We start from the raw sequence: 27,057 nt of genomic DNA on the forward strand, positions 1-27,057 counted from the left end.
GATGAAGAAGTGCACTCTGTTTTCTGTGTGGCACAAAAAAAATCCTGTCAAGTCATTCAGAATTTTAATTGGAACCTTGCTGGGCCTCTGTTTTTCAGTACATCTGAAAAGGTGAATGTGTTGGGGGAGTGTGTAGAATACTGTGGTTTCCTATTCCCAGCACCAGAGGAAGCCTGACACTGGTCCCATGGGCTTTCACGGGAAATGTTCGTATCTTCCTTCAGGAGTCTGGTGCTCCCTTGTAGTGCCTTGACTCCTTTTGTATAATGAATGTCAATTTTTGCATTAAATTGTATGATTTTTTTTTTTTTAAGAGAAGTGTTTCTTCTAGGAATTCACAGTAATTTAGGCAGTTGTTATTGCATAGGGCAGTCTTTAAATCTGGGGCGAGGTAAAAAATAGTGCAGGGTTCCTGAATGCTGCTCTGTTCCTTTGAGAGAGCAAGTGGGATTATAGAATCTGATCATCAGGACATTTCCCTCTCTTCTTTCCCTTCCATTTTAATTAGTTCAAGGGATGCTTGCCTTCAATTTCAATTTAACCCTATCAGGTCTGGATTTGGGGTTCTCAGTTGGTTCCTACCCTAGTGGGATGAAATGGCAAGGATGTGACAGGCAGTGTTATTAATATTAGCACAGTTCTGTAACTGAGCTTCAATTAATGTGCTCTCTTGTATGTGTGTAGTGTTTTATGGCACTATTAAGAAACCAGCATCTTTGGCATTAACAGCCTAAATGGGCTGGTCATACTATAATTCAAATTCAAGTAGAGTAATTCAGGATGCAGTCTGATTGTCTTGTCAGACTTGGCTTCTTCATTTTGCATTTCAGATCACAAGTTACTTTTGCAAATGTATTTATTATAGATACTGCAGCTGGAAAAAAAAATCAGTATTGTAGCCATTAATTGTAGTACCCATTACTAATTTGAATTAAATCTTTCAATTCTTGGCTGTTATCAAAAAATAAGTACTGAGAAAGGAAAATAGCAAAATCCATTGTTTATGTATGGATACAATTGTACTGAGTATATAAACAGGTATGCTTGTATTGTATAAATGTCAGTGTTTTAGAAATATGATTAATCAGTTATGAGATTGTCTTCATAGTTTTTAATGGAGCAATGAAAAATACCCAATAAACCTCAATAGACACAAGATTGAATGGGGAATAATAAGAGAAAGGAAAATAGCTATTTGTCAAAAAATATAAACCAATTTTTCTCTGTACAGTATGAAATTATATTGGAATTTGTCAGTTCCTCCAGCTGTCAATATAGCAGTGATATAAATGTTTTCATTAATTTAAGAAATTCTAATTGATGTGGATTTTATTCCCCCACCCCTCAAGAAAATATATTCTTGTTGTATATATGCATCAACACAATATGTTGTCAGCTAAGAAGCCAGAAATATAAATAGCTAGCAACAAACTGGAGAGACAAATGAAATAGATGTCTTAAAAATAAAGAGAGATCTTGGAAAATCAGATAAGAAAGCAAGAAAAGCTATTACTTTTTTTTTTAGCCCATATTTTGACTCTGAACAGTTGTATTGTTCTATAGAATAAAAACTATGTTGGTGCAGATTCAGATACCTATAAATAGAACCAATATTAAAAAACAGCAAATGAAAGTAAAGGAAAAATATCAGAAATAGCAAATTAAAAATAATCTGCACTATTAGGAAAAATGTTAAAGCCTGTTTTTATGGATTTTTTTTTTTTTAAAAAGGTATACAAAACCATAGTTGAATTTTTTTTCATGGAGTTTCAATATCAACAGTCTCAAAGCACACATCCCGCTGAGGGCTGCATATGCAAACATGTACATACCTAAATAACACTGTGTCAACAGCCTTCTGTTTTAATGACATCCTTGTAAGGGGTATGTCTGCTTTCCTTCTGAGGTAAATTTAATACGGACCTGATTACTGGTGACAAGTAGTTGAGTGTATTAAGTTGTGTTTAAAAAGTATCTTGAAGAGCAGAACTGCACTACAAAGGCATTTAATGTTTTAATTTAAATTTAGAAAAGTACACAAAAAACCAGTTTGTTTCAGCCATCTTTTCTTAGGCCTTGATTAGGTTTACCATTAACTGGACTTACTTGGTTTTGAAGTCAGGTGTAAAGTTAGTTTTCAGGGGTAAGTAAAGTTTCTTTTGCCTGACATTGTTGAAATAGCGTCTTCACCTTGTGGGTGAGTTTTGGAAACAGACCAACCTTATTCTGTTATCAGCACAGCTGGGAAGGAAGGCATGGCTATTAACTATATCATATTGGTTAGAGGTTACATTTATTCTGGGACTACTTGCACACTATTTTTAAGAAGGCCCTTACTTTGCAAGGCATATTTTCCTAGGTACTGTTTTTGCAGAGATAAGAATAATGGACACTTTACAACGCTTGCCTTGGAAAATATATGCAAAAGCCCAGTCGTTAAAAGAGTATTGAATTATGGCATCACTGATTCTACTCATTTACAGTATTTCCTGAATAAGAAAGAAATTGAATGTTTATTTTGTGAACACTGTTAATGTAAACATAGTATTTAAACTTTGGAATAATTAGATGACACTTCCATCCTGCGTTTTGTGGTGTATGGTTTTAGTAAATATTATTTCTTTTATTGGAAAGGTCTTTAACGTCAAGCTGTTCAACAACTAAATACCATTGTGCGCTGTTAAAATCTTTACACATACAGTATTCCTAAATATTCTTAAACTGCTTGTATTGAAATTAATTGAAAGACTTATCTCGCTTCTATCTCACTGTAAAATAGTCCCAGTTTTCTTAACCACAAAATCATTATAAAAGATTCCACTGAACTTACTACATGCACAATAAGGTCCTTGTTTAAGTGAGCACACAGTACACCAGATGAATTAAATTTACATATTTCAGTTGTATTTTCAAATAGCCTCATAAAAATTGTCTGAAGGGTAATGTGACAGTACTGCAGATTCATAGTTGCAAGGAAAAAAAAATTCTTTTGCTGTTAATAGAATCAAAGTAAAAGAAATTGTTTTCACTAGTGATTTTCAGAAGTTCCTGCTCAGCCATGATTTATGGAGACAGATGCACTATCTAAGCATCCTTAGTCTCCTTAGTCCAAATTATCTTGTTACATAAATTAAAAACTCCTTCCAATGTGAAATCCTTCTTGTTTGGTGTTTGCCAAATATGTATATAACGCAGTACATGGAAGAATATAATTCAAACTAATAGATTAAGCAGTTTTTAAAGATGTAAATTAACACAGTTTGACTGAAACTTCAAGGGAAAAGCCCTTTTATGGAATAAGTTTATATATCATTTATATTGATATTTTAAAATATTATAATTTCAGTTTTATGTGTGTGTAACACTTCTTCTCATAATTTGAATGAAGGCTTCTGAAAGACTGAGGGTAACATCTTTTCAGAATTAAGAATTGGACAAAACAAAATTTCAGATCCTGTCCTTCACAAATTCCTATTTTCTAAACTTGCACAACTCTTAATGTGTTTGTCTGTAAGTCCCTAGTGTATTATGTAGCATTGATATTCCATATGTGAACTGTGGTATCATACAATCATGGAAAAATTTAGCTGGTGAGGGTCCTCTCAGGGTCAGCTGGTCCAGTGTTTTGCTCAAAGCAGCACTGCCTTGAAAGTTGGATCAGCTTGATCTGGGCCTGCTCCAGTTCAATTTGAAAATCTCCCAAGCTGGAATTCGACAGTCTGTGTGACAGCCTACCCCGAAGCCCAGTCACTGTGAAATTTCTTTCTTCCTCTTTCTGTAACTTTGATTGCCACTCCAATCCTTTTGCTCTGCATCTTGGAGAACTGTCTGCTTTGTTCATCCCTGTGTCCCCCTTGAGATAGCTGAAAGGGTGTCTGCAATTGTAATGCGTCCTGCTTTCTTCCCTTGGCTGGCTGAGCGAGCCTGGCACCTTCACCCATTCCTTGAATGCTGTGTGCTGCAGCCCCATAATGGTCTTACTGGCCTTCCTCCAGTTATATGGCACTTATGCCAGTTTGTCAATACATTTTTTTGTACTGGCGAGCCCAAAAGTGGTGTGGTTTCACAAGTGCTTAGTAAAAGGCTAAATCACTTCTCTGTCCCTCTGGCTACACTCCTCCTGGTTTGGCACAGTATAAAGTTAACTTCAATCATTGCAAGCTCTCACCACTGACCCATATCCAACCTTCCCTACAGGACACCAAAGGCTCCTTTTTTCTTTCGTCTTCTTTATTCCCATTTCAGAACTGGCAACTTCAACTGGCATCCAACCTTTTCTGTTGCAGGCAATTGAACTCTCCCAGGGGCAGGACACTGTATCCGTCTTAGGTTTTTTTGGCTCATTTCTCCAACATGTCTAAGTCTTTCTGAATGGTGTTGCTGTCCTCTAGTGTAGTAACAGCTCCCCCAAATTTGGTACCATCCACAAATTTGAGGAAGATGCATTCCATTTCTTCATCTGGGTAATTGATGAAGCTGTCGAAATGTGTAATTCCCTTTGGTTTTCAAAGGACAGAATTTAGAAGACAAAAAAAAGAACTTATACATTCTAAGAGACTCAGCAACTCTTTTCCAGTAAAACGTGAAAAATAGTAGCAGGTTAACACTCCTCCAAAAACCAAAATTACATACTTTACAATAGTGGCAACAATTTTCTAATAACATTCATGTTCTCCTGCATTCCCATTACTAGGATTTTGGCATTTTAAGGCAGTGAAATTCATATCTTTATGTTACATACAGCTCTGGGGGCAATGCAGAGACCTTTTATCTCTGAAGATTCTGGAGCACAGGGACACCAGTTGGCTGTTGTCAGGGCACTACCTGACCCTTCCCTGGCCTGAGGAGAAGGGTGGAGCCTGTCTTTGCTCACTTCACTTGTGCAGTGGCATGTACACAGGAGTTCTGATTCCTAATCAAAGTCTCAAATTTGGAAAGCTGAGCTTTGAATCATTCAGTGCAGTTGTTGGTTGGGTAGAGCCTGCTGTAGCCTGCTTCTTCCCAGCCACTTAAACCTGCGTGTATTTCACGCACAGCTGCTGATATCAAATAGTAGCTGCTTCCCTGGATTTTGCCATCTGTTTGAGATGCGTGTTTCAGCTGCATTCCAAGGCTGAGCTAATCTCCTTCAAGGACTCTTCCATCACCTCCAGCAATTTAGGACTGCAAATAATACTTGGCTTTCTGTGCTCTGAAGATTTATGCTTGTCCTCTCAGGAGCTAACAGGGCAGCATTCCAGCCAGACCTTGTTTTAGCCTGAACCAAACAGATATAATGAAACCTTTTTTTGCAGTGCAGGCTCAGCATTTCATGTTTGTTCTTAGTATTTTCTAAAAAGTCTATTATGGTAAGTAGGTCACAAATTTGACTTTTATTTCTCTGTAAAAATTATGGAACAGTATTAAAAATCCACAAAAGTTGCCTATGGTGTTCCTCCCAGAGAAAAATATTCTAAAGTTTGTATTACTTAGTTCTGCTACATTTTTCATGTTTTTGACTACTCATTATAGCTCTGTCAATGAACACTTGAGATAGGTAACAGGATAATTCCAGTTGTAGAGGTTGTAACCGGCTACAATACTGACTTCTGAGAAAGATGTAAGAAACCTGCTATCACTAAGTTCAGGAATTTTCTGCCCATGTGGCATTTCTTGTATAATTTATCAAAACTTTTAATATATGCCTTGCCTGTTAGATTTAAACACTTTAAAAAATATTGTGGAAAAAGCTATGGAAGAAGATATTGACTGTTGGTTTTAGAGAAATTACACATTAAATTAAGAATAAGTCACACCTACATGAGCCTCAATACTCCACTGAATGGCTGTCATGTTTTGTCCCTTTTCCCCCTAAGGTTTCTAAATAAGCAGCAAACATTTATTTAACTAGCTGACCCTGTCTGGTGTAGAGAATGGTATGCACAATGCTGGAATATTTTAATTCTTCCCTCCAGGTGGGCTTTCAGCTTGGGATATTGTTGTTAGGTCTTAGTGTCCCTTTGTAAATGTAAAAGGTGTTAATTCCATTTGGTTCAATCTTTACCTACTTTTTTGAGTAGTATCTCCTTTTTGTTCTTTCTAGTAACCAGCAATTTCTGTAGTAACCAGCAATACCTTTTCTGTCGAGAAAACCCTATTTTCAGTGTCAGGCATTTAGTGTGAAGATTAATTACATTTCTTCTGGAGAAGAGCACTATAGAATTTTGTTCTGCAGTTGGCCAGCAGATAAATTTGACAAGGATGGGTAAAGAGGAAGTGTTACACTTGGCAATGCAGCAGCTGGCTTTTTCCACTTTGGAAACTGAGTATGTGACTGCCTTGATAGATGTGTCTTTTAATTCCCTGGGAATTTCTCTTTCAACTTTGTGAGAGGCTAAAGTTCCCCCAAAGGTCTCTGACTTTCTTTCACTGTAGCTATTGAAGTGTGGAATAATTGGCAAGGGATACTTTTTCCAATGACTGGTTCGATTCTCTTTCATGTTTGATAAATATTATTAAAAGACTGCTCATTTCTCTCAGCTGTTAGGAGGCAGTTAGATACCTATCCTTGGAACCTGGGTAATTTTGACACAGCCTATAAATGCTAGCTCTTCTCGGCATAATGCAGGTAGTGTCTGTGTTCAGCACCTAACATATGACAGCACAAAACCCATTAAGAATTGATACTTTAGAGAGCTCTAATTTTAACCAGGAGCTCCAGAGTTACTTATCCTATTCAAGGTCATTTCTCAGTAATTTCCCTCTGCATGTGCTTGTGAATGATCTTATTTTCTTTAAAATAGTCCTTCAGAGGGTATTTCTGCTACTTTTCTTCTCAAGGCATATAATTGAAAACATATTCTGACCTCATGTTGCTCCACTGCCTTTCTATCACAGATTTTTTGTATTGAATTGTACCATGCTTAATTGCATAAAAAAATTTCACTATTCTAATATGCTTTAATATCTATACAAAACAGAATGTAAGAGAGTTCATGTGACCCTATTTTACTTTGTGGCTGCAGAAAGTGGGCCAATTTGTTTTAAACTGAGAACAAATTTGAAGCCAAAGCAGCCAGTTGGAAGGAGGAGGTTAGTGCAATCAGGTTCCAGTAGCCACATGTTGTTCCTTCAAGTAGGAACAGTGTCATGGAGGAAAACTTGAAAATGCTTCTTAATTTGATCAGCTGAAGTGTTTCTGTGCCTGAAAGCTTTCTTTCCAACTCTATCACTTAGTCTAATAAAAAATATTACTTCTCTTTTAGACAATGTAGATTCTTAGACAATCTTGGCTATGACAGTGTTGCTTCCATAATATGTGCTTGATCAAAATAGCAAGCAATAGGAAAGCTTTACTAATCCATTTGGATTTTCATTTGCCTAATGGAAGATACTCTTCTCCCCACTAAAAGAGAGACATGTAATACATGGTATAATACACATACCTAATGCATACCTAATTATATTAGGCTGTTTTCCTTTATGTGCCAGCTCTTTTTTTCTTTCATGTAACAAAATATGGCTCCAGTGGTTCTCTAGTGGGACAGAACTGACACAGAGATTTTGAGCTTTTACAACTATTAGAGTATATAAGACTAGACTGAAGCCTTTTGTGAGTGGTTGACCTTTCTTCTGTGGCAGCTTGTGTTCACTTTAAACCTAAACCATCTTTTTCCTAGACATGTACCACCTCTTTCACTGCCTCCTAGGCCCTTGACCTACCATCTCTCCCACGTGGAACTGAGGAATGTTACATTGCTGTAAAATATTTCTCTTCCTTTTTTCCCCACTCTGGAGCAATTTGTATTCTCTGTTGAGAAAGCAGGCATGGAGAATGAACAAATTTGCTCTGTACTGTGCAAGTCTGTAAAAGTAGTAAGTTCTTTTGGTCAGCAACTGGGGTAAATTTAAGAAAATTGAGGCATCAGCTAGGTTGATGTTGTTACACTGCATGAATAAAGGGCATACCTGTTCCCTTGAAGACAGGACAATTTTATCAATCCCCAGGCTTCTGAAACAGAACTTAGAGGTGTTCTTGATATAGTTCTATTAGTCTTTATCAGTTCGTGGCAAGTTAGTTGCTTAGAAATTCTTTGTTCTGGTAGTTTGTGCTTATAAAAAAGTGCTGTTGCAATGGTCTGTGTATTTGTGTGTGTGCACACATGAAAATGTTTACAGGAGTAAGAGGTTCTCTAGTGTTTACCTGCAACTTAAAATAAGCTAGATTGGTAGTCATTACAATTATATGGCTATTTTTAATTATTTTCAATGTCTCAAAGATTTTTCTATTTGACTGCAACATGGGGTTTGTTTTTTTTTTTCTGGAAGTTTCACCACATGTAGATTTTATTGTGGGAAAAAGACTAGTAAGAAGAGCAGAGGAGAATTCTGTCTTCCCTAACCTCCACCCAGAGCCATGCTCTTTCATGGCATTTCTCTCTTAATCCTGGTGAGCTTGTGTGATCAATGGAAGTGTGTGAGGAGGGTGACATGGGCATGACTGCACTGGTCACATCTGTTTCAAACGATCATATCAGCAAATAGCAGACACATTGAGATTGTTGCTTTCTGTTTTCTTCCAACTTAAAACATATGCAATTTACCATTTTGCATTTACCATTTAAGTTGCAGAGTTTTATAGAGTATGAAATATGCTACTAATTGGGTAGCTGAAATTACAGCTGCCTATGTGAACTTGGGTCTTCTTATTAAATGTGTGCCTTGCGTGGACAAATTCCTGTGTCAGTTATATGGATGTTCAGTGCAAACACCTGTGTGACTGAAAGTGAAACTGTCCACAGTATTTAATTACATGACATTTTTTCCTCCCAACAGCTCCCTGATAGATCACTCTGCATGACAGATAGCATTCAGTAAATGAAGCAGCTGCTTAATTTTTGTCATTGTTGTTCACTCCACAGTCCCTCTGAAACCCTGCATGTTGCAAATTCTTCCATTAATAAAAACTGCATTCTTTTCCTGCAAGTCCTTTTTGGCATACTTGAAAGCCTCACAAATGTGAATTCACATACTGGGAAGTATTGGGGTTTTTTACTGTGTGAGGAGTTGGGACCCAGCAACTTTTCCACATCAGGAAAGAAATCTCCATCAGAACCAATCTTCATCAGTTCCAGTTAGAACTTAAAAGTAGTCTAGACCAGATTATTCACTTCAAATCTGACCTTTTTATCTTTGACCATGGTTCAGCCAGATCATCTCCTGCCACTCAGATTCTTTACACAAATGCAATTCACGTGCTTTGTAGGCTGTGAAAGGATTAAGGAAAGAATCCTGAAGAAGCAAATTGCATCCAATCATGTAATCTCATTGTGTTAATCCTGTACATCACTTAGATTGAACTATAAATTACTTCTAACACCTCCTTTTTTTATTATTATTTATTTATTTTTTTTTTTTAATCTTTTTTGCTTTTGGTGTAACTTGAAATAAAGAACTACTATGGATGTAGGACTGTAATAAACAAGTGTATGATTTAACAAGTTCATGATTTCATTTTATTTTTCCAAATAAGATTATAATAGCCTTATTTTCAAAATTCCATGATTTTCTGTTGGCCGAGAAAACAGTTTTGTAAAGTGAAGGAGATATAGCACAGTTCCAACAAATATATTGTGAATGGTTAACATTCCTTTTAAGAAATCTGTTTCTATAGTAACTGCTGCAGATTGTCACTTCCTCTAGGATTTGGAATAGTACCAAAGTGAATTTAACACTGATGCTGTGAGGGAGAAATCCTATGAGAGCTGCAGTAGATCACTGCGAGCACTGTGCTTTATTTGGTATGGAGATGTATGAACACACAGTTCAGTAACCATAGAGGGTGTTTAAGAACTATTTCTTCCTACCCTTTATACTAATGCTCTGTGTGCTTTTACTTTTATCCTTCTGCACAAAGACTAGTCCTCATTTGAATTTTATAACAAGGGCACATAAAATACATAGGTATGCTTAAGATTTTCAGTTTTTAGTTTTAATATTGTGTATGCATACACTACTAATTTTTAAATGTCTGTGAAGAGATTCACCACATGTAATTTTCACTAATAAAGAGGGAGTCAATATGGGGCAAATGTTTATGGCTCAGGCTTTGAAACAAAGCCCAGGTAAGTTTTAAAAGGAGTGTTTGTCTTATCTTGTACTAGCCCTCTTCCTTCTGAAAAATAGTGAGGGGAGATTTTTCTTCTTACAAAAGTGTGTCCTCAGATGAAGTGGCTGTTTCCAGTGCTTTTGTATTCTGTTTCACTGTATCTTTGCATCTGATTTCATTTGTTACTTGAGTTGAAACTGTACCAAGCAAACTCACGATCAAGTGAAAGCTGAAACTTGTCTAAGAAGAGAGCAAAAGGCTTTAGAAGAGATATATTTTCTTTTCTTTGCAACTGCAGTTTGGTTGCTGATATAATTCTGACAGAAACGGAACTTTGTTTCTGCAAGTTTGTGGGTATGCAATCAGTGAGCAGTTGGGGATGTTACAGAAACTTCCTTCTTGCATTATTTCTTTCCAGATGGACGAGATAAAAGGCAAGGACAGGGTCATTCTAGCTCTGGAGAAAGACCTTGGTGTCCAGGCAGGCCATACACAGAAACTACTCCTTCAGAAAGAAGCTTTGGATGAACAGCTTGTCCAAGTGAAGGAGGCAGAACGATACCACAGTAGTCCTAAGAGAGAGCTTCCTGCAGGAGTGGGGGATATCACTGAACTCATGGGAAGTCCGGTAAGAAAATTGTTTTTTCTTCAAATGTTCAATACAGGATTATTGCTGCCTGGGTGTTCACATTGAGTTTGTGGTTACTTTTAAAATACTGCAAGGACCAATTAATGGTAAATGGCCCTGCACTGCACTGTGCTCTTTCACTGATATTTTAGAAATTCCTTGGGCTTCTTAAATTGCAAAGAATGCTGAAAAATATGTGGATTTAGAACTCTTAGAATTTACATTGTGATCTTCAACTGTGAAGCCCAGTATTTTCTTACCATCTCATTACTTTAGGAGTATTTTAACCATTGGCAAATAGGTACTGTACTTCTCAAAACTTGACCCATGTGATTTTAATCTGTGTCCTATGCACTAGAATTGTCGTAGCTGAGAATAAGAAATCTGGTGAGAAGTAACCTGTTATATATGAAATGTTATTTATCTACCTGTTTGGTTTTGGTGGCTTTTGTTTGTTTGTTTGTTTTAATTTTTAGACCTTTACATACATATAACATTTTCGCAGGTTGTTATTGTTTAGTGTTTCAGTTAATTAAAACGAGTTTTCCAGAAACTGATGTACGAGTGTATTTTAAATTAACACAATCTACTTGCTAAGCCATGATATTAAATTAAGGATAGTAAAAATTTTTGTCAAGATAATTTTAAATGTCTATATGTTTTTGATGTAAAGGAGCAGCATTTGGATGAACGAGATGTGCGGAGATTTCAGTTAAAAATCGCTGAATTAAATGCTGTAATAAGGAAGCTGGAAGACAGAAATACTCTCCTAGCAGATGAAAGAAATGAACTGGTAAATTAATTAGTAGTAACACAGATGGTGACTGGGAGGGCATCTGTATGGCAAAAGATTTAATGTTGGAAAGTCAGTGTTATAAATAATTTACAAATTAGTCCTGTTGGTTTCAATCAATTATATCTAAATATAATAGATTTCTATAGAAATTCATCTTGTGATCATAGAAGACATGGATGGAATCTTTCTTGTTCCTCAAAAATAAAATTGTACAGATTTGTTTTGGGGTCATTGCAATCAAATTGACTGGTATCTTGCCTGTGGCACTATGTAAGCATGTTGTGTAAAACATGCATAATCTGGGCACTTAAATTACTGTATTAATATTTTTGAAATTTGACATTGTTTTTATGACAAGCTTACATTAGCTAGGAGTTAAAAAGGCTTTCTTGTGTTAGGGATGAAATATCTGCAATTTCTCAAGGGAAATCTCTTAAGTAGGTGAAATTATCCTAGGAGAGGGATAGTAACTTACAAAAGAAAGGATATGACATGAATTTTAAGAATGAATTTTATTAGCTTGCTACTTAATTGCTTGTACTGAGGTTAATGGTAAAACTCCCATTGACTGCAACGGGAGGTGAGTTTCACAACAGGAACTTTTACACATGTCCTATAATGCCCTAATTCTAGTGGTAGTAGAAAAGATTTTTCATTCTAAACAGATGGAACCTACGTATCTCATTGTAAAATAATTCTATTATGTGTGGTGAGGGCTGAAGTGGTGCCATATGTCAGTCCTTTAGATGAGTGAAACATTGACATCCTTGTGAAACATTGACATCTTCCTCCTTGCTTTGTCAGACAGCTCTTCATGTTCAGATAAGAAGGCTTTGCTTTACAATAAAGGGACTTGATTTAGTTATGACATCTCAATGATTATCAGAAGATCTAAATCTTGACATTTTCTTGTCCAACATCTTGCCTGAATCTATATTAATAAATATGAACAATTAAACAATGCCAGACTAAATTTGAATGAATTTAGAAAATAATTGTGTCTTTTTCATCTTCAAATAGTTGTACAGTCTAAACAGCCCATTCACAGGACAAAAATTAATTCCTGGTTAACCATTTAAGTTTCTTGGCATAAGAAGAACATGTGTTTTAGCCTGGGTATACTTTGTCATTTTTCCTACTTAGACTTGCTGTTTGTTGTTTTGGGTTTTTAGCCCCTCTCTTTTCCTAGTTCAGTTGCTTTTCTCTGCTCTATACTCTCAAGAACATCTTGCCTTTTTTTCAAGATAATTCAGCCTCCTGATTCTTTCTGTGGGCATAAGTAATTCAAAACATCCCTGAAGAAATCTGAAGCACTGCAACATGTATCCTTCAGAGTGTCCCTCTAGATGGTGGGCATGTACGACTCAGTCAAGTGCTCTTCTTGATTCTTGATTTAGAGACATAAGAAATGTATTTTGGAAGAGATATGGAGTAGGTTTTAATCACACTGTAGGACAATATTGCATAAAATAGTATCAGTAGTATCAGTAAGGCTGCATGATTAAGCACTCTGAAAAATAATTGTCTTTTGGGAATGAAACAGACAAGCAAATATTTAGTGAAATTATTTTAGGGATAATTTTCTCATTTCCAGTTAAAACGCAGTAAATTTAAAAATCTTTTGATTGGGAAAAAATAGATTTTTTTTCCAAACAAAGCAGCTCATTAAATAAAAAGAGTGAAATATTGAATACACACAAATACAAGAAAGAGCAGCAATTTGCTTTGTGCAATTGTCTAACATTGTAAAACCACAGGAACAAAACTGAGCAGCTTGAAAATGTCAGCAGAATGCTGAGATTGAATCTGTGCCCTCTGGCTGACTTTCTCATTGCTCTAATTACACATTAGGTGAAGGGTTTTTTAAAGTAGAGGAAGGAAGAGTGTCCTCCTACTAAGGGATAATTGGTGAGAACAACTTGCTTAGAGACCTAGTTGGTCACAAGAAGCTTATATACGTTGAGATTGGTTTGTAAAAAAATCACAGTTACGGATCATCATAAGTGCCTGCCAAGAGAAAAATCCAGTGACCAGATCTAGTGTTTTGGTAGACTCTAAAAAAAGGCCATGCCTTATTAGTTTGGACTCCTGTAGTTCTTAGTTCAGCAGTAGTCTGTGTCAGATGCCACTTAGCAAAAGAACTAAACTTTCTGAATGAAGAAAGGCAAGTGAAAACACACCTATTTCTTCTTTCCTATGGTGGTAAACTAAAGCACAGCTAACTTTGTTCCTTTACAGCTGAAACGTTCGCGGGAGACAGAGAGTCAGCTGAAGCCTTTGGTAGAAAAAAATAAGAGGATGAGCAAAAAAAATGATGATATGTTGCAAAGTATCCAGAGAATGGAAGAAAAAATAAAAAATCTATCAAGGGAAAATGTAGAACTGGTAAGTAATGGTCTCTGTCATGTAAGAACACATTGCACACATCTACTTTGAGGTAGAAGTGCCTGTGAGGATTTTATTCCAACTCAAACAGATCAGCCTCCACAGTGGGATGGTGCAACTGTCAAATACAGACAATGCAGGTGAATATTCATATTCTAAATTCAGAGTGGCATGTGCTTTGTGTTGTATCAATTCACAGTGATTAAGGAAAAGGATCAAAGATAGAGAAAATGTTTTTGCAGGCTATAAAAAGGTATGACTAAAAATCAGCTTTAATAAATACTGTTTTAATTATTAGAAGTCAGAACTGAATTTGAATGCATATACTATGCTAGATCCTTGAGTTCACTTGTCTGCTGATTTTTCTGTGTACTTTGATTCTGTTTTAAAATATCTTATGTGAGAGATTAAAGCTGAGGTGTACAGAATGTGTACTTTTTTTGGTTGAAAGGGGCCTTGTGTTGTAGTGGAATATGTGCTGATGAATCCGAAGAATTCTTGATTGCTACATCACACATGAGAATTTTCCTCTAGTTACAGCAAGACACTTTAAGATATTCTTTATGGTTTTTTTTTGTTTGTTTTTGTAGAAAGAGAAGTTATCTGCACAACCAGCGCTGAAGAGGCACACATCTTTGAATGATCTCAGCAGCACACGAGAGGAACAAGAAATTGAATTCCTTAGGCTGCAAGTCAAAGAACAACAGCATGTTATTGATGATCTCACAGTGGTAATGTTTATGACTGGTATACACATGTGCATGCACACACATCTATAGACAAGCTAAAGATTTGAGAGGAATGTTTTAACTCCAGTTGTAGTAGTAATACAGAAATAGTTTTTTGGTGTCAAAGGGTTCTTGTTATTTCTCAGGTAGTGAATGAATTTCTTTGGAATGTGTATGAATCTTTGTATTATAAAATATTTACCTATTATGAGCTGCTCATGAAGAAAGTGCATCATCATTCCATAATTTACTTGCCAAACTGGGTGCCAACAACTGAGGAACTTGAGGAAAGGACACTTTCCAAAACCTAGTGACTAACATGTGTTGAACATAAATCCTGGTGCAAACCCAAGCAACCAGAACTTCTCCTAAAAGAAAGGAGCATGCATGATGGCAATAATTTCCCCTGGCTAAGCATCTCTAGCTGAGCTGGCCACACTAGCTGTCCTTATAACAAATGGGGAGAAATATGCACGGTTCATCAAACCAAAGGTAGCAGCATGATTTAGCGTTAGAGTTGCACAGCTGCTGCCTTCTGACTCTGAAGGTTCCTTAAGGTGATGCATATAGATGTTTGCACTATTTGATCAGGAATGTTTCAAGTTGTTTTAGAGGTGTCTAGTGCTGTTAAGTGCAATTTATGAAACCCCTTTCTGGTGCTGGCAGAAATTCTATATCAAATCTGAGAGACCTTTGTCCTTCTGGAGCAGCATCTGGAACTCAGACAGACTCAGACATCTCAAATGGCACTACTGACTGTTAAAAAATGATAAAGAGAATTTAAGAGCATTCTATCTAAATAGAAAATGAAACAATTGGATGCAGCTTTGAAAATAAAAATAGAGGATCCAAACAGATGTGTTATTGTTGTATCTGGAACACTGTCTCTATTCTTGGCAGTTCCCTGAGATTTTGACCCAGGATTTTTCTCTGAAATCAGTGCCAAAGTTTGATGTCTGAGTGCATTCTCCAGTGGTACAGTGTTCCAAGCAGTAGGATGTTACTCAGAGACTCTGATGTAGGGTCTAGTTCACAAAGCAGTGCTGCTTTACCTTCCAAAAACAACTGTACAGGCAGGGAAGGTGATATGATATGAAATGTGTAGTATATGACAGATATAACCTCTTATATTTCAGTGTAAAGTGGGTGTGAAAGGACTCTCTTTTTACTGTCTCAGATAGTGATGTGAGGAAATATAATGTATCCTGACTTTGGTCAAATAGTATTAACTTGTGTTTAGTGTGAAAGTGAAATAAATAAATATTTTAAAATATGGTTTCATTTTTGCTGTTTTTCCTATTTACATATACTATTCCACTTGCAGAAATATGTAAAATTATTACCTAGGATACTGCTTTGGTTGGCAGTACAAACTAACTGAGGTTTTGCCTTCTATGTGAATGCAGTGGAATTCTGCACTTCATTATGCTTTTGAGCTATCTTTTCTGGCCCAAACCACACCTCTAGAGAATACAAATGTATCATAGTTATCAAGAATGACTCAAATGTCCCATACCTGATTAATATAAAAATCATCAGCTTAAGTCCAGCTGAGACCAATATGATACACAGAAATAAGAACATTAGTCTTAGGCAACAGGGTTGTCTGAACTGATTAACAGTGTCCTCTGTTGGATATCTTTGATGCTGTTGAAACCATGCCAACCTGAATTCTCCCACAACAGTGGTGTTCTGGTTAATTCTTAAAAGGAAAGCTTAGATGATTGCAAAACATGCTAGTGGCTTTTAATTGGCACTATCATTGTTCTGGTAGCTTGATGTATTATTGAGATAGTAAATTAATCAGTCTTCTTACAAACAAGATTAGAAACAGGGAGGACTGGAGTTTTAGAAGTGTTTATTCATTCTGCACTGAAGTGAGATGAGAGGAAAGTCCGTCTGTTTGGACACCTGCTTGGGAGGCAGGAGACCCCAGTTAACATGCCTTAACTATGTACCCGAGAAGACAGGACTTTTGTTTGACAGTATAAAATTTTACTGTCTTATTTCAACTTTAGCTTAAAATGTTATATTATTCTACAGCTTGAAATACCTGCAGCATTCTACCTTGGCAGTTATTACTATTCCTATTTTTCAAACCCTATGTATTCAAGATGCTATATAAATTGTGCTTTTATCAATTATTTTTTATTTTCCAAAACTTCATTCCTGAACAATGTGCTCATAATTAATTGTATTGTATTTTCCACTGGGAGCTTCCTATTTGTCCAGTTTCTGAACTGAATGTAAAGCAAATAACTCTGAATAGAAAAATACCATGCAGTGAGCAATAATTTCTAGAGAAGCACTTGGAACTGCAATCAGTCTTTTAAAAAGAGATACTGCAAACAAAGATGCAGAGCTAAGGAAAGAATCAGGAAAAACCAAGAAGACAGAGCACCTGCCTCCTGTATTGTTGGGGTTTTTTTTGCTTGCTCCTTTGCATTGCTCCTTTGCTTGCTCCTTTACCTTCTCTCCTTCCTCTTCACCTTTGTAATTCAAGTTACCATTCTTGGATTCAGATAAATCTTGCATTTCCAGTCATAACCTCCTCATGTTATGATATAGTTAATTGTGAACTTGTACCGAAGTCTCAGTAGAAAAAAAGACCCTGGCTAAGTTGACATAGACTGAGAATGCCTTTGGATTTGAGACTTTTACCCTACAAGGATAAGTCACATGTAACACTGCACATGTTACATGCTTGTATATCAGAGTATGCCTGATATAATGACTTGTAATTACTAAGACTGGACTAATTTTTGGCTACGGATCTGCTTCTTCAGGATGGTTGAACACGGGAGTGAGACTGTAAATTCTGTTTCCATAGTGAGCTTCTTGGTAAAAGAGTCAAAGGAACTGTCAGAAATCTGTGCCCAGTATTTAACAAAGCCTTTTCTTGCCAACTTGCCAGCAAATGCTTGAAGGATATGGCTGAAGGTTTGTTTGCTAAAGGGATAAAGCTGCAGTACAGGGTGGTGTTCTATCAGCACGGTGTTATTCCAAAGGATAAAGACATTGTGTTAGCTTTACCATAGGCTTTAAGAAAATGTTAATGACATTTCTTTGTGTTAGACATATCTAAGTATAGTTTTAAAACAAACCCATACCAAAATGTTCTCTTTCCTTCTAGGAAAGAGAACGGTTATTGCGGTCTAAAAAACAGAGGAGAAAAAGTCTGAAGCCTCCAAAGGTGAGCAAACCTTCGGTTTTTAGTGCATTTCTGTTGTTATGAACAACACATTTCAAATACCGCCTGAATTTAAAGCTCTACTTATTGGGAAAAAAACATAATTTCTCTGGTGAGTGCTTAATGTTTTTAGGATAAATCAGGAGCTGCAAGTTTTGTACTGCACACAAGTGATGTTGTTTTGGGGTTTGTTTTAAACAAACAATAAAATTACACTTTTAATGTACCTTTAATTTTTATTGTAACGTGTGCTTAAAGTAATTAATTTGCCAAATAATGTTTTTTTTGTGAAGCTGAACATTAGCAACATGGAGCATGTGAGGGGAGGGAAATGGGCTAAGAGGGAAAAAATGGAAGTGAAGAGTGGAGATATCATTATCATTTTTATGGTAGCTTAAGATACATGTCATAAATGGGTGCCTGTTGTCAGTGTGTTCTGCATAGTCTATTCCTGGTGACCTCCAGGTGGTGCTTTTTTATTGCTCTGCATTCTCTTAATGCCTGTATTCTGAAAAATGCATTCTTTGGGATTCTCTGTTTCACTAGTAGTTTCTTCAAATTTTGCTTCTAATAATAGTGTGTCTTTTAGATGGTAAAAAAGAAAAATTCAAAAGTAACAACAATATATTTAGCTGCAAATATATTTGAAGCAACTGTAAACCATTCTCTCTTGATGTAGTATAACTGGAAGTTTGTGTGTTGAGAGCAATTTTTAAAAAGTATGTTAAATCTTATATATCTGTATGTAACTCATATTGTACTTTTTATAGTCCTTTCTAATAAGCAGCTTTTATTTGACTTTAGGTTAAATGTGTAGGGTCTTTTGCTAAATTGTAAAGTTCCTGATGAAACAGAACTAGTTAATTTAATTTTTAGACATTGATAACTGGTGGTGCTAATTTCTATAATCTGAAAACTTCAATAAATATATATTTATATCTTAAAAATCTATGTTAATAGAACTTCAGCTGACGTAGACTCTGTACCCTTTCCTTTTACCTATTTTGTCTTGAGCAACCTGATGCTTTTGTTGTGTCTTCTTTTCCTTACTGAACAAAGCAAGAGTTGAACAACTTGAGGATTGGAGAGAATGAGCGTGATACCATTAAAAAATTTATGGCAGTGCTGTTCTTCATGTCTAACAGTACTATAATTGGGGGAATTCTGCAGAGTTTACTGCAGAATGGGCAGCAGAGTTAGTAGGGGTGTGCTTCTTATTTAGGATATGACAGATACTTCAGAAGAAACAAATTTATCAGTAGCACAGTTTTCCTGTGGTTTTTTTTTAAAAAAAATATCTCTGTAGAATGAGCTCATCTCTTACTCAGATGAGTTGTTGAGATTGTATCATCATCTTCTCCATTGTTATAGCCTCTTTCAAGAATCCAGATGAAAATGGTAGAATTTATTTAACCAAGCATTGCAAATGTTTGTTAGACGTCAACAGACGTGAGATACAGACATCTCACTCTGGGCAAAATGTTAACACTAAATGGTTGGAAATAGATATGCAAACAGGCCATATGAGTTTTGTCCTAAAATTGCCTGTTTCTCTCCATGGATTATAAAAGCAGTCTAAGATGAGTTGCTTTATATACAGACATGCACAGCATAAGTGTATTTCTTTCTATGATTTGTGTAATATCTTTATACCATAAGATGATATAACCTGTATAGAATAGTAGTGAAATGTATCTGTCCCAGCCAAACACTTGGAATAAGAAATTACTGATCTATATCTTTGGCTTTGCTTTGCTAAGGATTGTTAAATGCCAAATTAGCATTAACATAGGGAATTACCAAGTTGGGCTGTGAGTTGTATCTATTTTCAGATGTGTCCCACTTCCCTTGGCAAATTGAAAGATGAAATAACTCATGAGAATAACGTTTCATGAAAGCGGTCAGATAAGCTCAGACTGAAAGGTATAGAAAAGTTCAGTTTTTGTTCTAATAACCATGGACTTGGTGCACAGTACATGATTTGCACTCATCTACTGTTGCAGTTTCTGTTGTATAGTTCAGCTTCTTTCATTTCAGAGGTGCTCTGCCTGCACAGTGCCTGTGGTTCTTTCTGAGTATTTTCCTGACAGTGATTCCTGTTATCTGGAACAGAATCCATGGCATGTCTTTCTCCATCTTTGAGACAGATTGTGTGAATGATCTACCAGGCCGGTCCAGTAGCCTTTACAGCCCTGAATATCAGTTCAGCTGAGAAGCTTTTGAAAATTTTAATTTTATGTTTTTGTTTTGTTTTTTACTCTTGTAATTAGATGTCTGTGTTATTTCTGGAGCTCTGTAGGCGCACTAGGTTACTGTTGCTAATGTAGCTTTGACTGAGCACTCTTTAATTCCCAGTGGAGGATAGGAGTCCATGGAACAATGCTGGCAACTGGCTCTGGTTCCCTGAGGAAAGGAGCAGCCAAGTGGGATGGGCTTTGTAACCTCTGTGGTTGCCAGGTGTTTAATGTAGTGACTCTGTATAGTCAGGTACTGAAGGACAGCTTTTTCCTGAGGTGAAGCAGACTAAACTGGTAGAGGTTGGTTGGTTTTTTATATTAGTGGGCCATTGGACTTGCTAGGAAATAGATTGTGATTCACCAGGTGAATCTTTTGCTGTTTAAAGCAAGATTTTTTTCAAGAAACTTATTTTAAATTTCTTTTTTTCCCCCCATTTTTTTGTGGTGAGATAACTAAGAAACTTCAGAAACAGTATTTTTTAATGTTTTGTTTATTTTTGACACGTAGAATGGAGTTACAGTGATTCCATGACTGATGGAGTCATGCATTTAAAATAAGACATATTTGCCCAGCATGTTTGGAAACTGCAGGACTCTACAGATTTATGCCTTTATTTAATCTTTAATAAATAAACTGTATTGGTGCTAGTGGAAAGCTTGCACACTGGTGTGATGGAGTTTATATTTCTTGTTTTATATTTTTCTTTTTTTCTCTGCCTCTGTGCTTTGGTGTGCCTGTATTTTTCTGGCTGCCAAGAAATGACATATAAGCATGAAGGTAAGAAGTTACTGATTAGCACATCTGATTGCATTACAAGGAAATATATCTCAGATCGTTTTCATCATGTTCAATTAAATACTTGAAAATGAGACATTTAAATGTAAAATGAAACTACTTTAGCAACAGAGAAATCAGACTATATTGAAATTTGCACATAATGTAGTCTATGTGTCACTACTGATTTATAGCATTGTAAACTTTGATGTTTACTGAGCACCATACTTCAGTTGAAGCATTAATACTTGAGTTATAAAAACCTAATGCATAATTTTACTTTAAAATTATGTGAAAACATTGATGTAAATCTACATGAAAAATACTTGCTATTAAATGCATGGCAGTAGTCAGTGGAAATTAGAATTAAAATCAGATTTTTTCAGTAATATACATGACTATTTTCTCAGTTAAGAACTTGTGATTTATAAATAACAAATATATATAACAAGTCAATGTAAAAGAACCTCTAAGTTGTTGGGAATGTTCCCATTTTTAAGAAAAGTTTGAGTGAAACTTGAATTTACATAGTGTAGAGTTACAAAAATCCAACAAGTATAGTATGTTTCTATATACTTTTCAAAGACTGTTGTGATTCAGCTTTTCATCTACGTGTGAAATCTCCCTTGGAGTTGGTGTATTTATTGATGCCTTAGTATTTATTACAGTGTTTATCAACAACTGTATGACTCAAATGTCTTTTTTTCCCCATTTTTTCTCTCTCTGCAGCTGTTACCTTGCCAGTTAATTTGTTCTGGTTTTGCTGCAAATCAGTTCTTGTGACTAGTTACTTCAGATACTTAGATGATCAGCAATAAACACTGCTATTTTATAATTATGTTAAGAAGAAATTCATACATGTGCAAGGAATATGCAATGGCTAAATACCTTATCTCTAATGCCATGGAAAGTCTCTGCTTCACCAAGTGATAAATATATAGGATCTCTAAAAAGGAAGGAGTCATTAGAATAAATAAAGCAGTTCACTCCTAACTCCAGATATTATAGGCAGTCTGTATAGCATTTAACAGGGTTTGACTTTTAACTCTCCTTTGAGTGTTGGGGTTTTTTAGTGTAATGGGAAATACTAATTTTCTTTCATAATTCCCCCATCTAATAATCAAGTGATTTATTTATGTATATATGCAAATTATTTCCCCCTCCTTTTGCTACTAGTGCAGTGTTTAAAGGCAGGTAAGTATCTGTTGTTGCAGTAATGTTATTGCTTTCAACGTCTTCTCAAACCTATATACATTTATGTAAAATTAAACCCAATGTTATTGTGCTATTTTATTTTCACTCCTTGAAACAGCATGTGTAGATGTGTACCTGGAGGATGAAAGGAAGATATATACTTAACCTGAGCTACCTAAGTGATTGATTGTAAGGCAGAGGTATAGCAAAAAAATCCCATGGGCATGGTAGGTCTTATTGTCAATTTTAGTTAAGCTGCTCCTGACCAGGACGGTACTGGGTTCTCTGTGTCATGTATATGACAATAAATTGGAGTTTTGTCATTTTTGTGGCCAAACACCCTTGGAGCAGAAGGCATGAGCAGGATCAGCTGTTCTTCTGTTGTCTGAGCTGCTTCCAAAGCACGTGGTGGTTCTGAGCTCCATCCACAGGCAAGCAGGTGTGGGCGAAAGAGCAGGATACAGAAGAATCAGCATGAGAGTCTGTATGAAGCTTTGTTCTGGGTTTGCTCTCAGCATCTTTGAGTAAAGTGTATCTGCACTACAAAGTGAGGATGTGGTTTTTGTTGAAATCTCTGGGGTTTTGTTTACTTGACATCATCTTCTTTACCTACCAAAAATCTGGCTTCATCTTTAAGAAACTGTATATGTGCACCAGTTCGGAGTCAAAAAAGTGAGTTGAACTTGCAACTTGTGTTGTAAATATGTCTTCCTTACAACTTGAAGATAGCATGACTTCTTTAGCCCTATTTTTGACTTTCAATATTTATTTGAAGTGTTACTGTTAGATAGTTGTAGGCTGCAACCAGTATTCAGTGCAGGAGAAATGCTGGATGGGCCATCTCCCAGGGACTAATTGCACCTCTGTTTTTGTGGTAAACCTTTGTACTTATGAAAGAGGAGTCTGAAATGTTTGTAATTCAAGTGTGAGAGAACACATTAGCTTTCTGGATAAGTCTCTATATTTTTAGAATACAACTTAAACCTATTCCCTGTGTCCTTTGTTTTGTTAAGTAGGACAAAAAGGTAAACTGATGAATGCTGGAGGAAAGGATTGAATTATCCCAGGGAACTCTTTGTCTTAAGCGTCTTAGACATAGGCTGTTGAAAGGATCACAGTGCTTCCTAAACAACTTGAAAAAAGAGTAATGTGTCTTTCCATCACTGTAGCACTATAACTACAATCCTTTTCTTTTCTTCTGCATACACAAAGTAGTGGTCTAGTAGCTCGCAAAAGGAAAATTGTTTCTAAAGGTTGTTCAGAAGCTCTTTGCCTTTTGTGCTGCATCATTTTTATATGCATGCATATGGATAAGCATAGTCTGTTTAGAAAGGATGTGGATTTCTGTGGTTTTGTGGGTTTTTTTGGAGTGCATAGCATCTTTTCAAGAAGAGATTTTATTAGAACTTGTTCATTTCAATATGTGGTCCGAACTAAACTTTTAAAGTACTGATAGAAGGGCTCATCTTAAGTGAAGCAGTTAAGTAATTCAGGACAGGGTCTTGGAGCTGTTTTTGGCAGTTGGAGTGGAATAAGCTGTGCTGTGAAACTATTATGGAGTTGTTCAGCTTAGGAGTAATGAGGCTGTGACCTGGCGGACCGTGGTGACCAGGGCTGCAGACTGTAAATGGAGCACATGGTGTCGTGCATGCAGGCACAAAGTCACACCTATAAGCTTGATTTTATGGGACTGTTTAAATCAAGATAGAGTATTTTGGCTGTTGATGAGATCTGTGACTGAGGTAAAAGATTATAGTAAGCATTACAGGGCTTTGTTAGAAAGTGAAGACGATACTTATGTAGACATACTGGAAAAGTCTCTAAAGTTAGATAAGTCTAGAAGATGGCAGGGAAGGGAAAATATTTGGAATTTATCATGAGATATGGCATTATAGATAAAATAAAAACTTTCAGAACCTTGAATTAAATTGATAGCTGAGAATTCCACTCAGCGAATTTGGCTTTGCTGAAATGTAGGATTCATGATGTTTGAAAAAACAACTGATAACATTTTTCATTCTTTAGGCTTCTTTAATGAACAAGGTATTATCTTCTCACATACAGCCTGTGATTTATATTTAAAAGAAAACCAAATAACACACTGGAACATCAAGATACGTGACTCAGCATCAAGCAGTGGCAAAAAATATAGAGATGGATAGACAAATCTTTCTTCATCTTCTTACAGCACCTCTCTCCACTAGCCTCCTGTCTAGGGTGCTTCATAACCTGACTCCATTTTTCCAGCAACACTCTTAAAAATTTTTCCTAATTTTCTTGCTTCTCTGAAATTGTGTTGGGTCATTAGAATTCTTGTGTGGTGTAAAAAGTCATACTTTCTAATAACATTTAATGTTTTCTATTTTCGAGGAAAAATACTTGAAAAACTGTTTTTTCTAATTAAATATATAAGTAAATTTTTTTTGGAACAGTGGTGTTTCCATGGAACTTTCCTGCTTTCTGAACATATGTTAGGAAATTGATGGAAAGGGAATCTCTTAAAATAGTGAGGGTTTATATAAAATATCACATTTTCACAATTAATATTGTACTATTTGCTACCACTGACTACTCGTTTTCTCTAATTTTCTGTAAGCATGCATTTAATTGATAACATCGTGTAAAATTTTTAAAATCTGCAGTGAAAAGCTCGTTTTCCCCAGGCATGTCTTTTTTATGAGTCTTAATAGTGGAGCAAACTCTTTGAAAAAAATTGAGAGTGATGGTATTGAAAAAACAAAGGGTAAGCAATAGTTTATACTTTTAAGTAGAGGGTTGCAAAATAGATATTATAAGTTAATCTGTCTTCTCTTTTTACAGTTAGTATGAACAATTAAATTTGTTTCACATTGATCCCTAGAATATTTTTTTCTTTTGGTTACATGTTTTATATATTACATCGTACTGGCTTACTTTCTTCTGAATAGGCATTTCATTCCTCTACTGTGAATCTTGTAAGACCTGTGTAGTTTTGATAACCAGCTTTTATGGCTTTGCTAAAGCATTGTCCTATTGGCAGTTACCCAGTACTGTGTGCAGTTCAGTTCTTGGAGATTCTTACAGAAACGATGTTGAAAATTCAGCTCATTCAATCAGAGAACAAGAGTTCACAATGGAGTTTTTTTCCTTCCTAAATACTAAAATGATCAGGGAAGACCTTGGGTCATTGGGATTTTCCAGCTGTTTTGCTAATAACTGACAAAACCCTAATTTTTCAGAGGCATGTTGTGGAGACATTTTTTGGATTTGATGAAGAATCTGTTGATTCAGAAACATCATCTGTAACTTCATACAACACAGATAAAACAGACAGGACACCAGCAACACCAGAAGAAGATTTGGAAGATGTAAGTAACACTGATTTGTTCTTAAGTTCTATAAAAAAATCATCATTTAAGTATAAATGCAAACTTTTTTTCAGTTGTTATTCCACAGGAACTGTGAAAGATTTGGCAGAGAATTCCGTTGTTTTTTTTCAAGTCCAGTAACATATACACTTCACAATAGAATTAATAAGATAATATTCTGCCTGACAGATTTGGCAGATATTGGGCTGAGGAATAAAATTGTTTTTCTCAAACTCTTTGTTATTAGTCTAAAGAAAATGAATAGCCAAACTGCTTTGCCAAAAGCCAATAGTTCTTAGACAATAGTTTGCCTTTCAACCTTAGAATTTCTTTGACTGTTTTGATACAACCAGGATTTTCTTCCTTTGCTCACAATACTCAGATAGGCTTTTGAAGTTCATGAAGTCTTAAATGATCATAGGTAGTAAATACCCACTGACATGTTTTGTCTCAGCTCTGTGATATACAGTGCTGCTGGCCTACTTTAGAAGATTGCAGGCATGAGGACAAAGCATGAATTAGATTCCCTTTTTCATCTTTCTTTCTTGTTCACTAACTTATAAACCTAACTTGTGTACCTAATACTCCTCAGTCAAAAGAAGCTTCCTTTTTTCCTAGTTTTGATATTTAATAATATTGTAATCTCTTTTCCTTGGAACTCAAGTTTCTGGAGTAAAAATTAACTAAAGGGAAGGACATTTCTTGTCCTCAGCATTATAGGAAAGACCTTGTAATGGTTCAAGTCAGTTGCTCAAAATTCAAAGGAGATCAAGATTTTAAAAATACTTCATGTTAAAAAAATTAATTTAAGGAAATATGACTTTTGAAATGTAACTTCTGTGTTAGTGTACTATACCCTGGTGTTGCAGAGAAAAAGTCTAGAGAGGGAGGGAGGGACTGCATGAGCCCCTTCTGAAGCTCCTGTGGCTCTGGAGTTGCTGAAGAGAGTGGTGAATAAAACTGTTTCCTCTCAACTTTCCCCAGACAGTTTTTTCACATTTCTATACATTACTGCCTCATATAGTAACATACAGTGTCCTGAAATTTTGTGGTAAAGACAGATACTCATCATCCTTCCTTCCTTTCTTTTCCACGTTTTTCAGGATTTCAAACCTTTATATAACTGAGACTCAGTATGAGTTGTGTTGCTTGTTGTGTTTGTGAGTCTACCTGTCTGTACAGACAAACCCATACATACATATTTATACAAACTCACTTTTTTCCCCCCTTAAGAGCACACCTAAAGAAGAAGCTGAACTAAGGTTCTGCCAGCTAACAAGAGAGTATCAAGCTTTGCAAAGAGCATATGCATTGCTTCAGGAGCAAGTCGGTGGAACCCTGGATGCAGAGAGAGAAGCAAGGGTAATTTTTTAACTGAATTTCCTTTAACTCTGAAATAATTGAAAAAGCTGAAACGACTTGTAACAACAGGAGGTATCTTTGCAGGTCACTGAAATGCAAAGCATAATGTTTTTGAGGATTAGAGGATATCATCACTGAGGCAACAATTTAGATTAATCTGGTGTGATCAGAATAAAGATGTCATATTTTATTCTAGCATGGATAATATATTGCAGATTTCGGTAGGAAGACAGCGTTATTGAGAGTGATATCCCAGCTGAACCTGCAATTTGGATAGTGGCATGATGGGTTTTAAATTAATTGCAGGATAGGTTGTTATAAGTACTTA

At 35.9% G+C, this 27,057-nt stretch overlaps 1 protein-coding gene across 8 annotated transcripts in view; it reads left to right on the plus strand.

Moving 5' to 3' along the window:
• Positions 1-27,057, plus strand: part of JAKMIP1 (janus kinase and microtubule interacting protein 1) — a 244,905-nt gene that overhangs the window by 86,219 nt on the left and 131,629 nt on the right. For all 8 annotated transcript variants that reach the window (XM_050337666.1, XM_050337665.1, XM_050337671.1 and 5 more), the window contains exons 5-11: positions 10,506-10,715; positions 11,389-11,508; positions 13,750-13,896; positions 14,487-14,627; positions 17,758-17,817; positions 25,239-25,367; positions 26,601-26,729. In XM_050337666.1, coding sequence (XP_050193623.1) covers positions 10,506-10,715; positions 11,389-11,508; positions 13,750-13,896; positions 14,487-14,627; positions 17,758-17,817; positions 25,239-25,367; positions 26,601-26,729 — 936 coding nt within the window. The remainder of the gene's footprint in view (positions 1-10,505; positions 10,716-11,388; positions 11,509-13,749; positions 13,897-14,486; positions 14,628-17,757; positions 17,818-25,238; positions 25,368-26,600; positions 26,730-27,057) is intronic.

Source organism: Myiozetetes cayanensis, unplaced genomic scaffold (genome assembly GCF_022539395.1).
Source record: "Myiozetetes cayanensis isolate MyiCay16 unplaced genomic scaffold, myiCay2020 scf7, whole genome shotgun sequence".
NCBI lineage: Eukaryota > Metazoa > Chordata > Aves > Passeriformes > Tyrannidae > Myiozetetes > Myiozetetes cayanensis.